This window comes from Chlorocebus sabaeus, chromosome 13 (assembly GCF_047675955.1).
Source record: "Chlorocebus sabaeus isolate Y175 chromosome 13, mChlSab1.0.hap1, whole genome shotgun sequence".
NCBI classification, from domain to species: domain Eukaryota; kingdom Metazoa; phylum Chordata; class Mammalia; order Primates; family Cercopithecidae; genus Chlorocebus; species Chlorocebus sabaeus.
In genome coordinates this window covers 8,046,169-8,060,131 of record NC_132916.1, presented here as the reverse complement: position 1 = coordinate 8,060,131, position 13,963 = coordinate 8,046,169, and the positions used below count along the sequence as shown (strand labels likewise).

The window sequence follows — 13,963 nt, the reverse complement described above, 5'->3', positions numbered from 1 at the left end:
GGACTAAAATCAAGTAGATATCTCTACTAAATATCACTCTTTGTATCACATGATTATGTCTAAATTGACTGCTCAGTAAAACACATATACTTCCCATCTGATCCTATGAATTCACACATCTTCATGTAAAAATGTATTTAGATACTGTCACACGTAATTATACAGATTTGGTGAATGTCAACTGTCTCATGCAGTCTACCCTTGTCTGTGATCAGCAGCCCAGACAAGCAGCACCTCAGAGAACACAGCCTCACTTGTGCTTCAATCTGTACCTCTCACACTCTGGGAACTCACCAGAGAGCTATAAAGGACTCTCAGGAGAAAGAAGGTCTATTTCAAGGGTGGAGAGAAGACCCAAGGCACATGAAATATTATTCTTAAATCTGTCTAATTTTCCAAGGAGCAAACCTAACTTGCCCCCATCCTCTAGCTGCCCAGAGTTCACCACTTCCCAACTCTGTTTCAATGGAAAAAAAACAAAATTGTAATCAGGACTGGACTTCCCTGGAAGGAAAATGCAGAGCCAGGGGCTACAAAGATTTCCACTGCAGACAATTCCCAGTCTAGGGAATGTCTCCAGTAGGAGCTGTGGTGAAGCCTGGTCTGTTCTGGTCAGGCCAGTCCTGTGATAACCCTCAGAAACATTACAACCCACAGTCAAGCCCTGTGTCAACAAGTAACAAAGAAACTTACCTGTTGTTCAGACAACAGCTGCTCCTGTGAGCTGAAGAAGGAAATGTTAAATTCCAGCTTCCGAGAAAATCAAGGAATGTGGGAAAGAAAAAAATTGAGGGGACAGAAAAGAGGAAGTGCAGGTAGATGTAAAAGAAAAAACAAAAAAAGCCCAAAAACTAAAGGTTGACCTCAGAAACACAGATACTACAAATGTTCCTTCCTATTTCTCCATTGTACTAACATGAGCAAGTTTCAGGCATCTACTTCCTATCATTTCATGATCTGGAAAATGGATCTACTCTGCAGGTACAATAAGCTTTAAAACTGACTATGCAGTTACCAAGGGCTTCATCATAAGATCTTATTTATGCACTGAAACTCCAAAAATATCTCACAATAGGAGTAACTGGTGTATTCAACAATTACATAAATAAGCAATAAAAAATGTCTCAATCAGGAGAGCAATAATAGTTTCCTAATTACTAATTTTTCCCCTCATTTGATGAGGGTAGGGGTGGAGTTGAGCAAAATGGGTGAGGCTGCTAACTATTGAACATTCTCTCCTCCAAAGGGCTCTCACATGAAACTTTACGGGGACCTCTGTTCAGAGTAAAAGTAAATTGGAGAAAATCATCAAGAATCCATCAATACTCTTAAAAATACACACATCTGTCCTTGGATGGTCTTAATATGTACCTAGGTATATGAGTTATGCAGATATCTATGAAGAAGAAACTCTGCACTATTCCGGGTGACACAGTATCCACAGTTCTGATGACATTGTTCTCTCCACACAGAGAAGAAACTATAAATAGAACTCTAAGCATCATGTTTCACATATCAAAGAAGGAGATACACACTATTTTTGGAATACAAATACACTTAAAGATTTAGTTACATGACATAAAACACCTGTCAATGAGAGATATTAATTTATTCTACACAAATAAGAACTTTTTAAAAAGAAGTATGGCCCTTAATCAGAGATGATATAATGACGTATCAAATAAATGTCACCACCCTGAGAAAAGCCATCTCCTACCACACAATTACCCATCATTCTCAGTGGAAGACTGTCCTCTATTAATAAAAGCTATTAACACTTTATCTAGACTTATTGACACTAGTGTAACTATTTTCTACAGCATTCTATTTCATAATTTTCTATTACTGCCACGGACATCTTTCTAAAAGACAACCTGTTCATAATGCTCTTCCATAGATAATGGTTCAGTGACTCCTCCCTATCACCAACTTTAAACCCACCTCCTTGACAAAGCTTATCTGGTGTGCCTGCCAGCCTCACCAGATACCTTTCATTCCATTCTCTTCTCTCCCCTCCATGCCTGTCTAGAAGGCCTCCTTCACCTAGTTAACTCCTACTTGTCCTGCAGGACAACTGGAATGGCTCCACCGGGAAACAGTTGGATCTTCTAAGCTCAATAGGCTGAGTTTTCCAGTACTTCCTTGTATAAACCTGTATCATGATACCCACCTTTCAGGTTTGTAAATCTTTACTTTTCTGTACCCCTTCTAGATTATGAACAAGAACCTGATGAAGGGTAGTAACTAATATCTTGGCTGACTGTAAAGGAGGTGTTAATTGCCCCACACTGAAAAGACGGTGAGAAGGTGACACATAGAATTTCATAAGAAATTGGTGCCATTGGAATTGGATCTTAAATAATGAACAGTAGTTTTCAGACATACAACAGAAAGAAAGGGCATTCGAAGAGAATCACATGAGCAAAAGAAACATAAAAAATCACATTGCAGGCATATATGTGTGTGCTGATACGTACATACATCTTTCTAATTACTCTTCTGCTGCAGTGGTGAAGGTGGAATCTATACCACCAATATAAGCCTAATCAGCCCAACTAGGCTGCAAACTCATCGAGAAGAAATGGTCATTTCTATGTGCCTTCCCCACAGGCAATACATAGACATATACAACCTGTGTGTACCCACCCCTACCCAGCACCACCTCATACATATGGTATAAAGAAATGACACTGAATAATCATAAATTTAAACACCTATTCATCCAAGGAAAAAAGGTTTCTATTTGGTGAAAAACAGACATTTGAGTGAATCTGTTAGAGTCCTAGGTAATTAGGAAATTACTGGGGGAAAGAATCCTGCTACTGTATTTCCTTTGAACCAAGATTCTATCCTACAGGATGAAGTAAATCAGCCAGGGAGGGAAGCTGTAACATAAATCAGCCGACTGTCACATGAGTCTCTTTCTTTAATGTTACAAAATTTAGGGAGAGAAACCATTCAGATTACTACAAAGAAACATTTAAAATGAGCTCATTAAATGCAAATGAAAACAGAAACATTGAATAAGCACTGGGCTACAATTAAAGGCTGAAGAAACAGTAGGTAAGAAGCAATTTTCATTGATCAAAGAACTAAAAGCTAACAGAATAAAGTATTTTGCATTAAAACTGCTCTCAGGAATATGAAGCATTTCGAAGTAAGAACTCTTTTTTTTCCTGCATTTTTCAAAAAAGCTTTGGAGGTAGGAATGGATTTACATATCTTAATACAAAGTACTTTCATTGTATCATTTTCAGGCAATGAAACTATGAGGTTTCAAAAAATGCAGACTTCAAAAATACCCTCAGAAATAGGGCCAAAATGGAAAGGACAAAGGGTCATTTTAGAGCCTTTGGACCGACTCAAGGAAAAACTATTATATAATTACATAAAATGTTCTATGCAAAACTTTATTAGAGCCTATTTTTGACACAATTTTACCTCATCATAAACAGAAGCTTTGGGGTACTTAGGCACAGAGCTGGTTTTCATCAACTTATTAAGATGGCAGGGCAAAGAGTAGTACACAGAATATTCAACTAGAAATATAAATTGAGACTTTAAAATTCACTGCACACACGCTTGAAAACAAACAGGCAGATGTATGGGCAAATGGTGAAGTCAGAATGCACATTCCTGATGGCAAGGGACTTTTTCTGCTGTGTTCCCTCGTTTCCCTGGCACCTAGAGCAGTTAAGGGAACACAGCAGGTGCTGAAATCACCGCATCTGCTTTTGTGAAACTAACGCATTATAAGGTGAAAATGGGAAGTTTTCTTCTAAATTAATTTGCAAAGTTAAAAGATGCTGTTTTTCATCTGTCAAGAGGGCAAAAATAAAAAATCTTTGATGGCACATGGGAGGAAATGGGCACCCTTATACACACTGAAAGGGAGGGCAGGGCCACCAAGGACAGTTGTGCAGCTTGTACAATGAAAGGCACTACACCTAGGGTGAGAGAGAGGTGGGGACTGGAGATCCAGGAGGTGTTCTGCTAGTGAAAGCTGAGTCAGTCTCGGGAAGGACGTCTTTTGGTAATTTTCAGGACAGAGGGGCAGGGCAGCTCTTTACTACCATGCTGTATTCGTGGAGGCTTTAGATAGGTTTGTAAAATAGGGCAACTTATTTTAGAAAAATTTTGAAATACCTAGGAAAATTTTAAATCTGCAAACTCTTTAACTCAAATTGTCATACGATTTTTATTTTACATATGTGCTTACATGTGCAAGTAAAAAAGATATGTCCACAAACATTTCTGATAACAGTTGTATGTAAACCTGATGAGTGCTTATATGTTGGTAAACATTTTCATCAGTGTGTCCTATAAAACACTAGGCAGGAACTGCTGTGGAGTGAATCTGTACATGCAGATATGTAAATTCTCAAAGAGATGCTAAGTGAAACAAGGTATAGAAGAGACTATGTTCCAATGAATGGTTTTTGTCAATCAAAAATCTTCTTAAAAGTATAAGACACTGAATGTGTATTTCAATACTGACAACATTGGTGTATATATAACCAAGCACTCTAATATCTGCTGTTACTCAAATACCTAAATCCAGTTCTACAGAACATTTAGAACATACCAAAAATATCACCACTAACATTCCATTTTAAATACAAAGAACTGATCATTTTTTAAAAAGTCAAAATATATTTTTAACAGAGATACCAAAAATTACACTTTTCTACTTTGAATTCTTTTAAGCTTTTCTATTCTGCTTTATATTATCTTGAAGTCCTTCTCCACATCTTCCAAAAAGGCACAATTTTTAACCAACTTCAATTAAATTATGTTTCCATAGCTGCCCAGGTCAGGGCATTCAACATATCAATCGCAATCCAGGTGGGAAATGTAAGGACTTATGAAACAGTCCTCATCCCAAGAAGGGATTCTTTGGTTTTGAGAAAGTAAAAGGAAGGTACATTCCATTAGCAGTTAGGTGCCAGTCAGTCCTGTTTACTCCTCTTCTACCAGGAAACCCATCTTTACGTTTCTCCAACTGGCAGAATATTATTTGCATTAAGGTTGGGGCGGGAAATTAAAGAAAAATAAAATTAAAAAGAAATAAGTTTTCCTGTTTTAGGCTAACTTGTCCCAGAGGCAGCAACAGGCACAGCCCAGATCCAGGAAGAGTCTTGATAATATTATCGAATGTGCTCTGGAGACTCTCCCAGCACTCCCTCAACACAGGGAGAAGAAAAACAAATTTTCCTTTGTTTTATGGAATGAGTTTATAGACTCTTGTTCTCTGTAACTAGTGATTTCAAGTATTCTGTTTCATCTAAGAAGTACAACGAAGGTCACGAGAAGCCTGAGTAGGCCTGAACTACAGCTGCCTGGGCACCATAGTGAAGGTTATAGGATAAGCCTGTGCCCAGGGAAACCTAGATAACGAACATCTGGGTTGCTTGGCAATGGTCATGTGCAGTCCTGTCTTTGTCCTGCCTCTGTATCCCTGCTTTGACACCACTGTAAGTTTGCTTCAAGCTAGCCCACCTCCTTTTGTGAAGTATGTATAAAAGTCAAGTACTGTCTTTATTCTGGGCCCAGTCTTTTGCATGTGAGTCAGCTGGGCCTGAGTGTACTCAATAAAGATTCTCCTGTTTCAACCTGAGGTCTCTCTCGTCCTCCTGAGTCCCGCAACAAGGTGAGTGTAACAGAGAAAGCATAGGCCTGAAAGGAGCAAGCTTTGAGAAGCTCTCTTAACTTTAACAGAAAATCCCAGATACATACTATTTACATTTTGATCTCCAACTGATCACTGGATAAAATCTATAATGTCTTTCCTGGCTCTGAATTTTTGTCACAAAAACACAAAACCCATCACTCCAAGGCTTCCTTTTAAAGGTTTTCACTTTCACCTACCTTTAGCACTGTTCACCACACCCAAATCTCAAACTGGCCATTCAGATGTTTACTGAAATGTGGCTAATGAGGCTGGGCATGGTGGCTTACGCCTGTAATCCCAGATCTTAAGTGCCTGTCTTCATATAGCTTTACAATAAATTTGTTTCTCTTAAAATTATCTGTGCACTAGATTAAGTTAAATTAAAATAAAATGTATTTAACTGTCTTCAAAATAAGGTATAGGCTATTTTCTTCCTGTAGACTACTGATAGCACGGCTTTTGGAAAATCTCTTCTACTTGGTTTTCTGATTCAGTTCAGACTTGTGCTTACAAGTGAATCTTACGTAAATGTCACCTAAAAAGAGCTCAAGAAAACTCAAAAAATTTTAACTTTTTCATAATTTGGTTAACTTTCAAGTCATTCACCAAAAGTCAGACCATGCTAGAAAGGGAAGAAAGGTTGGACAACATTCTTGTTTTACCACAGAGACAAAGACAATGCCATTTAGCTGGCTTGATTCTCCCACTGATGGGCAGAATGTTTACATTTTAACAATAACTTCATAAATAAAAACAGATGTAGTACGTGTTTTCAGTGCATAAAGATCATATATTTTATGAATCCACCTCTCACCTTTCTTCTGGACAGACCACATCTGACTTCGAACGTACTTACTGCAATCAAAAGTGTTTTGTAAGGGACGCTCCTCAGGAATTAGCCCTAAACAAGCTCACTAAAACCTCCATACATAACCTGGAGAAACTTCCACAATAATGAAACCCCACATAACACTGGCTTCTAAACATATGGTGCATTTCCATTCATTTTTAGGGACAGCCCCTAAAGTAGTTTTTGGTTCAACAACCCCAAGAGGACCTTTGCACCTTTGCTCATCTTACACATCAACTGTTCATGAACAACTCTGATGCCACTAAGGTTTGTTCACAAAATTGCACCTCGGTCATTGTGTTTTACCAAAAAAAAAAAAAAAAAAAGTTATTTTGCAAAAGGCAGTAGATGTAATCTTGGCTATTATTTACTCTCAATTTTTCTTTCACCTCAGCCCTCCAACGAGAAGTTTAAAAGGAAACATCCGAGGGAGCAAGAAGTTTAGATTCATCTGGAGGAGTTTCTGTGGCGCCCAGCCACCCTCACCAGGTGCCTTTCATTAGAGTTTAATGCTTTGCTGGGGTTTCCTGAAAGAGCCCCACAGAGAGTGGGTCCTGAACCGCACGACAACCGGCCAGGGCCGCGAGGGCGAGGGGCGGCGGCGGGGCGAAGGCTTCGGGACCCTACACGGTCCGGGGGACCGCGAGCAAGGGCCGGGGGTGCGGGGCCGCCTGGCGTCCCCGGTGAGGCGGTCTTCACGGGAACGCTCAGAGCAGGGGCGGGCGGGCGAGGGCTTGGAACGCACACACTGGGGCCCCGGGCCCGCGTCGCTGAGCTGGAGAGCCCGGCGGTGCGGGTCGGGGACGGCATGGGCACTTTGGCCCCGTCACTGACAGTTGGCACCTGGGGTCCAGGTCGGCCGAGGCCACACCGGGGCGCAGGGCGGCGCAGAGAGGCTGTACCTGGCAGGTACCCACGTACCTATCATGGTCACTGGGCAGGTGGCGGCTGCGGGCCAGGACAGGGCCTACGCGCGCACCGACGCCAGCCCGCGCCTCCCACCAGCGGCTCTCCTGGCTTAAATCTTCCAGGGCTCCCCGCCCCGGCGCCGGGCCCTAGGAATGCGCATGCGCGGAGGGTACGCGGCCCAGGGCCTGCTGGGAGTCGTAGTTTTAGTGCGTAGTTTCTCCTCACGCCTCCTGCCCTCCAGCTCTCCGCCGCCTCCCTTTCCGGCTTCAGGCCCAGCAATCGTACGTCACCGGGGGGCGGAGCTATGCGCCCGCAGTGTTGACCAGTCGCTTAGCAACCGGGAGGCTTACCTTTGGAAGCTTGTTGCAGCTCTAGCTACGGTCCTGCTCTCTTCCCGCCCCACCCCTCCCCTAAACTCCCTTCACCTAGGAGCTGCCAAACATCTGGATCAACCTGGGCACTACGAGGGGTTGAATTTCCACCATTAACGCGCCTTTTGACATTTTTTTTCCCGACCTCCTGCTCACATCCGTAAAACCCACTGATTCTTTTACTACACTTTTTATGAGAACAAGACATTTTCAAGGAAGATGGTGGCAGAAAAAGAGACCCTGAGCTTAAACAAATGCCCAGACAAGATGCCGAAGAGGACCAAGCTGCTGGCACAACAGCCGCTCCCGGTGCATCAGCCTCACTCCCTGGTTTCTGAGGGCTTCACAGTCAAAGCCATGATGAAAAACTCAGTCGTAAGTGATCTTCCTGAATTGAATGCACTCGCTCCGTATCAGGGGACACGAGATTTACAGAGGTTGGCCAGCCCTAGGATGGACTCTGAGCCCATGTCCTGGGTGGTCTTTGCCAAAAATGGCAATTACTTGGCAAGTAGCAGACGGTCCCCCACAGTGTGTGGGGGGCAGGCTAGGTTGTTAGAATCCTGGGCAAATGATATACTCTGCCCATTGATAAGCACCTTCCTGATAACTCATCGTTTCTAAACCGCCCAAAATTACTCTTACGCTATTTACACGAGGTAAAAAGATCCCCTTTAATTACTGATTGCTAACTAACCCCACTCAGCAAAGGGCCTTACAGAAGATGAGTTCTTAGAAATCATAAACTCTTGCAAAATTTAACATGAGCTGATATACAACTGGGAACATAAACTCATTAAATAATCTATAATGAGAAATTTTGGAATATCCTAGCAGTTACTCTAACAACACTTGTCTCTTAGAAAATGATGTCATCTTGTTATAGTACTGAAAGCCCACTTAATATGAACACTGTTTCCTGACAGGCCTTTTAAGATGATGTGCTTTAAACAATACAAGCTTTAGCTCATGTGTCTCTGCTACTAATACAATTCATATTTCATCTGCATTATTTGTAGTAACAAAAATAAAATATTCTAAGTATCATTAGAGAAAAAAAGATTAAAAATACATACAAATATTTTAGCTGTCTGCATGATAGTATATATTTTTTAAACCTTCCTATTTGTTAAATAGCTTTACACTTGGTATGCTAAGGCAGATTTTGCTACTGAGTAAGCACCTGTCTGGGAATGAGGCATTAAATAATAAATGCAGCTTTCAAATTCATATAATTTACACCCTGGGAAGATCTGAGTTATTACATGTGGCAATTCATTATGTTAAATGAGTAATGTTGTTTTCCAGTGTCACATTATTTCCTTTGCTTATATGTTGTAAACCTAATAACTTATTCCTAAACGACATACTTAAAATACATGAATGAAACAGATTACCTATAGACCTCTAGGCCAGGTTCCCATGTGGTTATGCAAAATGATATCCTAATTATTGGGAAGTGTGTCAGGTGATTTACAGTAGTTAAAATTCTTGGAAATAGACTAAAATTCTGCTTGTTGTAACTAATTCTTTTTCATGGAGTTTCACATAAATTGGTTCTCCTAGGAGTCAAGATGATGCATTTATCAGCAATACCATAACCATTCAAGTTAATAATTTAGTTTTTCTTCTACACAATATTTATAATTTTGGTGTTTTTTAATGTTATAATTTAATATCACAATTTTTTTTTTTTACTGGTCAGGGTTCTTTTCTGTTTTTTCCTAAACCTGTGTTCATAATTCTTGTATCATGTTAATTCTTTAATATAATCCTACGCCTAAAGAGATAGTTCTGCAAAATCTAATGTTTCTATATTGCCAGATGTAGTAAATATGCCTACATGACTTAAAAAAAACCACATTGATTATGAAGCAGGCTTCTTTATAAACAACTTATTTGTGATACATAATCTCATCTTTTTATATTCTAAAGGAAAATCTTGTGCTAACAATACCTCTCTTGCCATTGGAAATCATAATTCTTAAATGCAAAGATTATTTATCCATTCGTCTACTTATTCAGTCAACAACTCTCTCTCTCTCTCTTTTTTTTAATACCCAATACTTGTTAAGCACAGTCCTGGGGATTTGGGATCAGCAAAGCAAAGTCCCTGCCCTTAGTACTCCAAGGTAAACCAAAATAACAACATTCACATCTTGATAAAAGAAAGCTAGGCAATACTGTTTATACAAAATCACTTCAGTGGTACAGGAAATAAAAAGTTTCCATTTCATAACACATATTTACATTTCACCATTTTTATCTTTAGCAGTATAGACTTCTCAGCATTATAAGATCAAAATATCCTCATCTCTTTCTGAAGGTATATTTCGATTCAGGATATATATGACAATTTCCAGCTTTTCTTAATTGCGACCTCATGCTCCAAAGGCCAATACCCTCCAAACCACTTTTCCAGTTAGATAAGTCACCATTCCAATGCTCTTCCACTTAAAACATGAAGAATTATATATATCCTAAGGAGTTACACAGAGACTCCTGATATTTCTTTGAGTGCAATAGTGATACAAGTACATAAACTTGATCATAAATATGTTTCATCAAATGGTCTGTGCAAGCAGAAATGCTTATTTAAACAGTCAGTCTGGATATAAGAGCGCAAAATTATTGAAAAATAATGATAAATGTAAATGGCAAAATTTTTAAAATCTCAATGTTAAATATTGTTCTTCAATAGAAAGTAGACTTTGTTTCCATGAAATTTTTGTTGCATTCTATAAGAAAACAAGCATCACAAAAGCCCTGTCATCAAATAATATTCAAATTCACATTTTTATAGTGCTTGCGTATAAAGAGATGTAAGAGATACACAATTTGAAGATTTCATAATTCATTTTCCTTTTAAAGGCCTTATTTGGGTTGCAATAGAGCCTATGACCAGAAACTATTAACCAAGCATTTTGTTGTCTTCATCTTGTCAGATGCTTTCTGTGCTGAACATGCTTATCGTGAAGCAAATTAGAAAATTGACCCAGGTTTATGGTGACAGGGAAGTTGAGTTTAACCTAAGCTTTCTATTACAGCTTTCCTTCTCAATAGACTATAGATGCTTTATGCTCAAAGTTTAGGGGAATGGAATAAATATATTTTTTTAATATTAAAGGTTGAGTACTCCTATTCCAACAGTCTGAAACCTGAAATGGTCCAAAATACAAAACTTTTTGAGTGCTGACATTACACTCAAAGAAAACTCTCCTTTCGAGCATTGTGGATTTCAGATTTTTGGAATTGGCATGACCACCAGTGTATAATACAGATATAGTCAGCTCTTTGTACAGATTCTGCCTCCATGGATTCAATTAACCTCGGATTGAAATGTTTGGGACAAAAATTTTATCTATATTGAACATGTACAGCCTTTTTTTTTTTTTTAGTCATTATTCCCTGTTAAACAATAGAGCATAGCAGCTATTTATATAGAGTTTATATTGTTTTAGATACTATAAGTAATATAGACATGATTTAAAGTATATGCATGGAAATGTGTAGGTTATATACAAATACTATGCCATGTTATATCAGGGACTTGAGCATCTGCAGATTTGGTATCTGCAGGAGGTCCTGGAAGTAATTCCTCATGGAGACTGAGGGACGACTGTATTCCAAATCTGAACAAAAAACAAAAACCAATCCAGAACACTTCTGGTTCCAAGCATTTCAGATAAGGGATAGTTCAAGCTGTACTTTACATGTATAGTGTGTCCAATCATGTACTCATTTAACATGTAGTGGTAATCATCAATATTTATACATTATATATGAAGATATTAATTTGGCTGCTGTAACAGAGACAAAATAACAATAGCTTAATTAAGATGGAAGTCGTTTCTCTCGTAATAGAAGTTCAAGTTTGTAGGTAATCCCAGGAGGTTGGTCAGTATTTCCCCGTGAGGCGGGTGCAGGGGCATAGAAGCATGTTTGTTCTTTGTATCTTGTAAAATGACACCTGAGACAAGGTGGGCTCGAGACCACTAGGGTCAAATACCTGCCCTCAAGAAGGAGGAAAGTGGAAGCAGAGAGCTTCCCATTATGGACATGACCCGGACACAGCACTCCACTTTCATTGTCATCCAACTGGCCAGAACCTAGTAATACACCTACATTTTCCCGTTTTGCAAAATCCTGTGAAAGCTTGACCCATGAAGTAACACCCAAGCCCACATACCTGTCTCCTCAGGAAAAGGATGAAGGAAGCTATGGAGTTCCAAAAGGGCATCATCTCCAACACCTACTTCAGGTGGGGGAGAGAAAAATGGGTATGGAGCAATCTGCAAGAATGAGGCAAGAAGAACTGAAGAGCAAACAGCTTCATTATGAAGGCATGTCCCAGAAACAGCAATCCTCACTCCTGCTCAAATCCTGCCAAAACCTAGTCTTATGGCCACAGCTGGTTGCAAGAGAGACTGCGACATGTAGTCTTTAACTGGTAGCTCTGTGTCCAGCTCAAACTTGCAATGTTTTATTACTGTAGCCAAGGGATATTGGGGGATAATTAGAAGTGTCTAACCCCAGTGCTAAATGTGCTACATTATTGGTGAAGAAAAGGAGAGAGATAAGTAAAATAATTACAATACAAATAAGCAGGTGTCTCCAGTAGAGAAGTACTAATGATGAAGGGACCAAGTGGCGATAAACTAATGGGGACCCTCATCACCTTTTGTCTAGGTTTGTACAATATCATCCACCCATCAATTGGTTGACTCCCTCAATCAATTATCGGTACAATTACACTAATCTTTCCAGTACAATGTTCTGCTCCTATCACTATTCAGAGCTTTTGGAGCTTCCCAATTCTTGTAGAAAAAAGGCATGATACTTCCCCAGGGCCAGCAAGATCTTCTGTGATCTAATCCCATTCTATGCTTTTAAATTTCATCTCCCACTGTTCTCGTTTACTTCAGTCAATCTGAACCCAGGAAGTAAATCGGATTCTTTATTTTTGTGTTTCTGTTTATGTTGTTCCCTTTGCTCGAACACCCTTCTCCCTACATATCTGCATATACAAATTCATTCTTGTATATCTGCATATACAAATTCATTCGTCAGGTAACACATATCTATTGATCACAGACTATGTGCAAAGCACTGTTTTAAATGCTAGGAATTTAGCAGTCAGCAAAAAACAGAACACATGCTGTCAAGAAGCTTATATTTTTATGGCCAGCAAAATGCCAGCTGCTTTAAGAAGACTTCTTTCGTTCTGCCTTCCTGTCACCCACATAGAAAGTTATCCTTTATTCATTGTGTTCTACTTTATATTATGGTCATTTCTGCTCATGTTTTATCTCCTTATGTAAATTCTCTGTGAGGGCAGTATCCACATCTAAGTCATTTTTTAATCTTAACCAGAACCTAACAGTGTATTCAATAAATATTTGATTAATGAAGGAGAGCAATTCTACCCTTTCTTCTTATCTCATATTCTCCCACTTTCTTGTTATAATTGTTATTTGTCTCTATTCTGAATTTTTTTAAACCACCCCCTCTAATTGTGGAGGCCACAAGCTCCCTTTAAAACTCGAGAAGGCCGAATCATGGCATTCTTCACCTCAACCCCTCAGGTGGCTCCCTGCCTCACTCAGAGTAAAAGCTAAGGTTCCCATACTGGGAAGGTTCTGTGTGATCTGCCTTCCCTTGCTGCTTTATGCAAATCTGTTGACCCTGCCTTAGGAACTCATTTGGTGCCATGCCTTTGCCCTTCCTGTTTCCTCTGCCTGAAATGCATTTTACCGTGTGTGTCATCAGCTCTTGATGCTTCAAATTTCTGTTTAACAATTCGCTATTTAGTGAGCCCCTTCCTGACCACTCTATTTTAAATTTCAGACCCTTAACAATCCCCTCCATCCCAGCTCCAGCACTCCTATCTCCCTTCCCTGTTTTATATTTTTCCCTCTAATATTAATTTAGTTGAGCCTATGTTTTCTTCCACCAGAGAGTAAGTCCTAGAAGGAGAGGAAGTTTGTTTATTTCACCTATTGCTGCATCCTCACCTCAAGAAAAGTGTATGGCACATCGTAGCTGCTATTTATCTTATTTTAATCAGTTGAATTAATGAATGACCATATTTTATACTACAGTTAGACAATCATCTTCAAATTAGTGGCTTCAAAGAAAATGCCAGTGATGTTATATAGATAT

At 39.5% G+C, this 13,963-nt stretch overlaps 2 protein-coding genes across 6 annotated transcripts in view; one reads left to right on the top strand and one right to left on the bottom strand.

Annotated features, from left to right (window-relative positions):
• The window catches only part of PRKN (parkin RBR E3 ubiquitin protein ligase), a 1,397,785-nt gene extending 1,390,167 nt beyond the window's left edge, over positions 1-7,618 (bottom strand). Inside the window, exon 1 of one of the 4 annotated variants that reach the window (XM_073022292.1) lies at positions 7,443-7,618. Coding sequence is in view for 1 of the 4 variants with exons in the window: in XM_073022291.1 (XP_072878392.1) it covers positions 7,443-7,449 (7 nt within the window). In the remaining 3 variants the exon portion in view is untranslated. The remainder of the gene's footprint in view (positions 1-7,442) is intronic. The other 3 variants (XM_073022290.1, XM_073022291.1, XM_073022294.1) reach the window with 3 other exon arrangements.
• Positions 7,619-7,753: 135 nt separating this feature from the next.
• PACRG (parkin coregulated) overlaps positions 7,754-13,963 on the top strand; it is a 583,729-nt gene continuing 577,519 nt past the window's right edge. The window contains exon 1 of one of the 2 annotated variants that reach the window (XM_038000580.2): positions 7,754-8,176. In XM_038000580.2, the coding sequence (XP_037856508.2) occupies positions 8,021-8,176 (156 nt within the window). In that variant the 5' untranslated portion in view covers positions 7,754-8,020. The remainder of the gene's footprint in view (positions 8,177-13,963) is intronic. The other variant, XM_008007759.3, reaches the window with a different exon arrangement.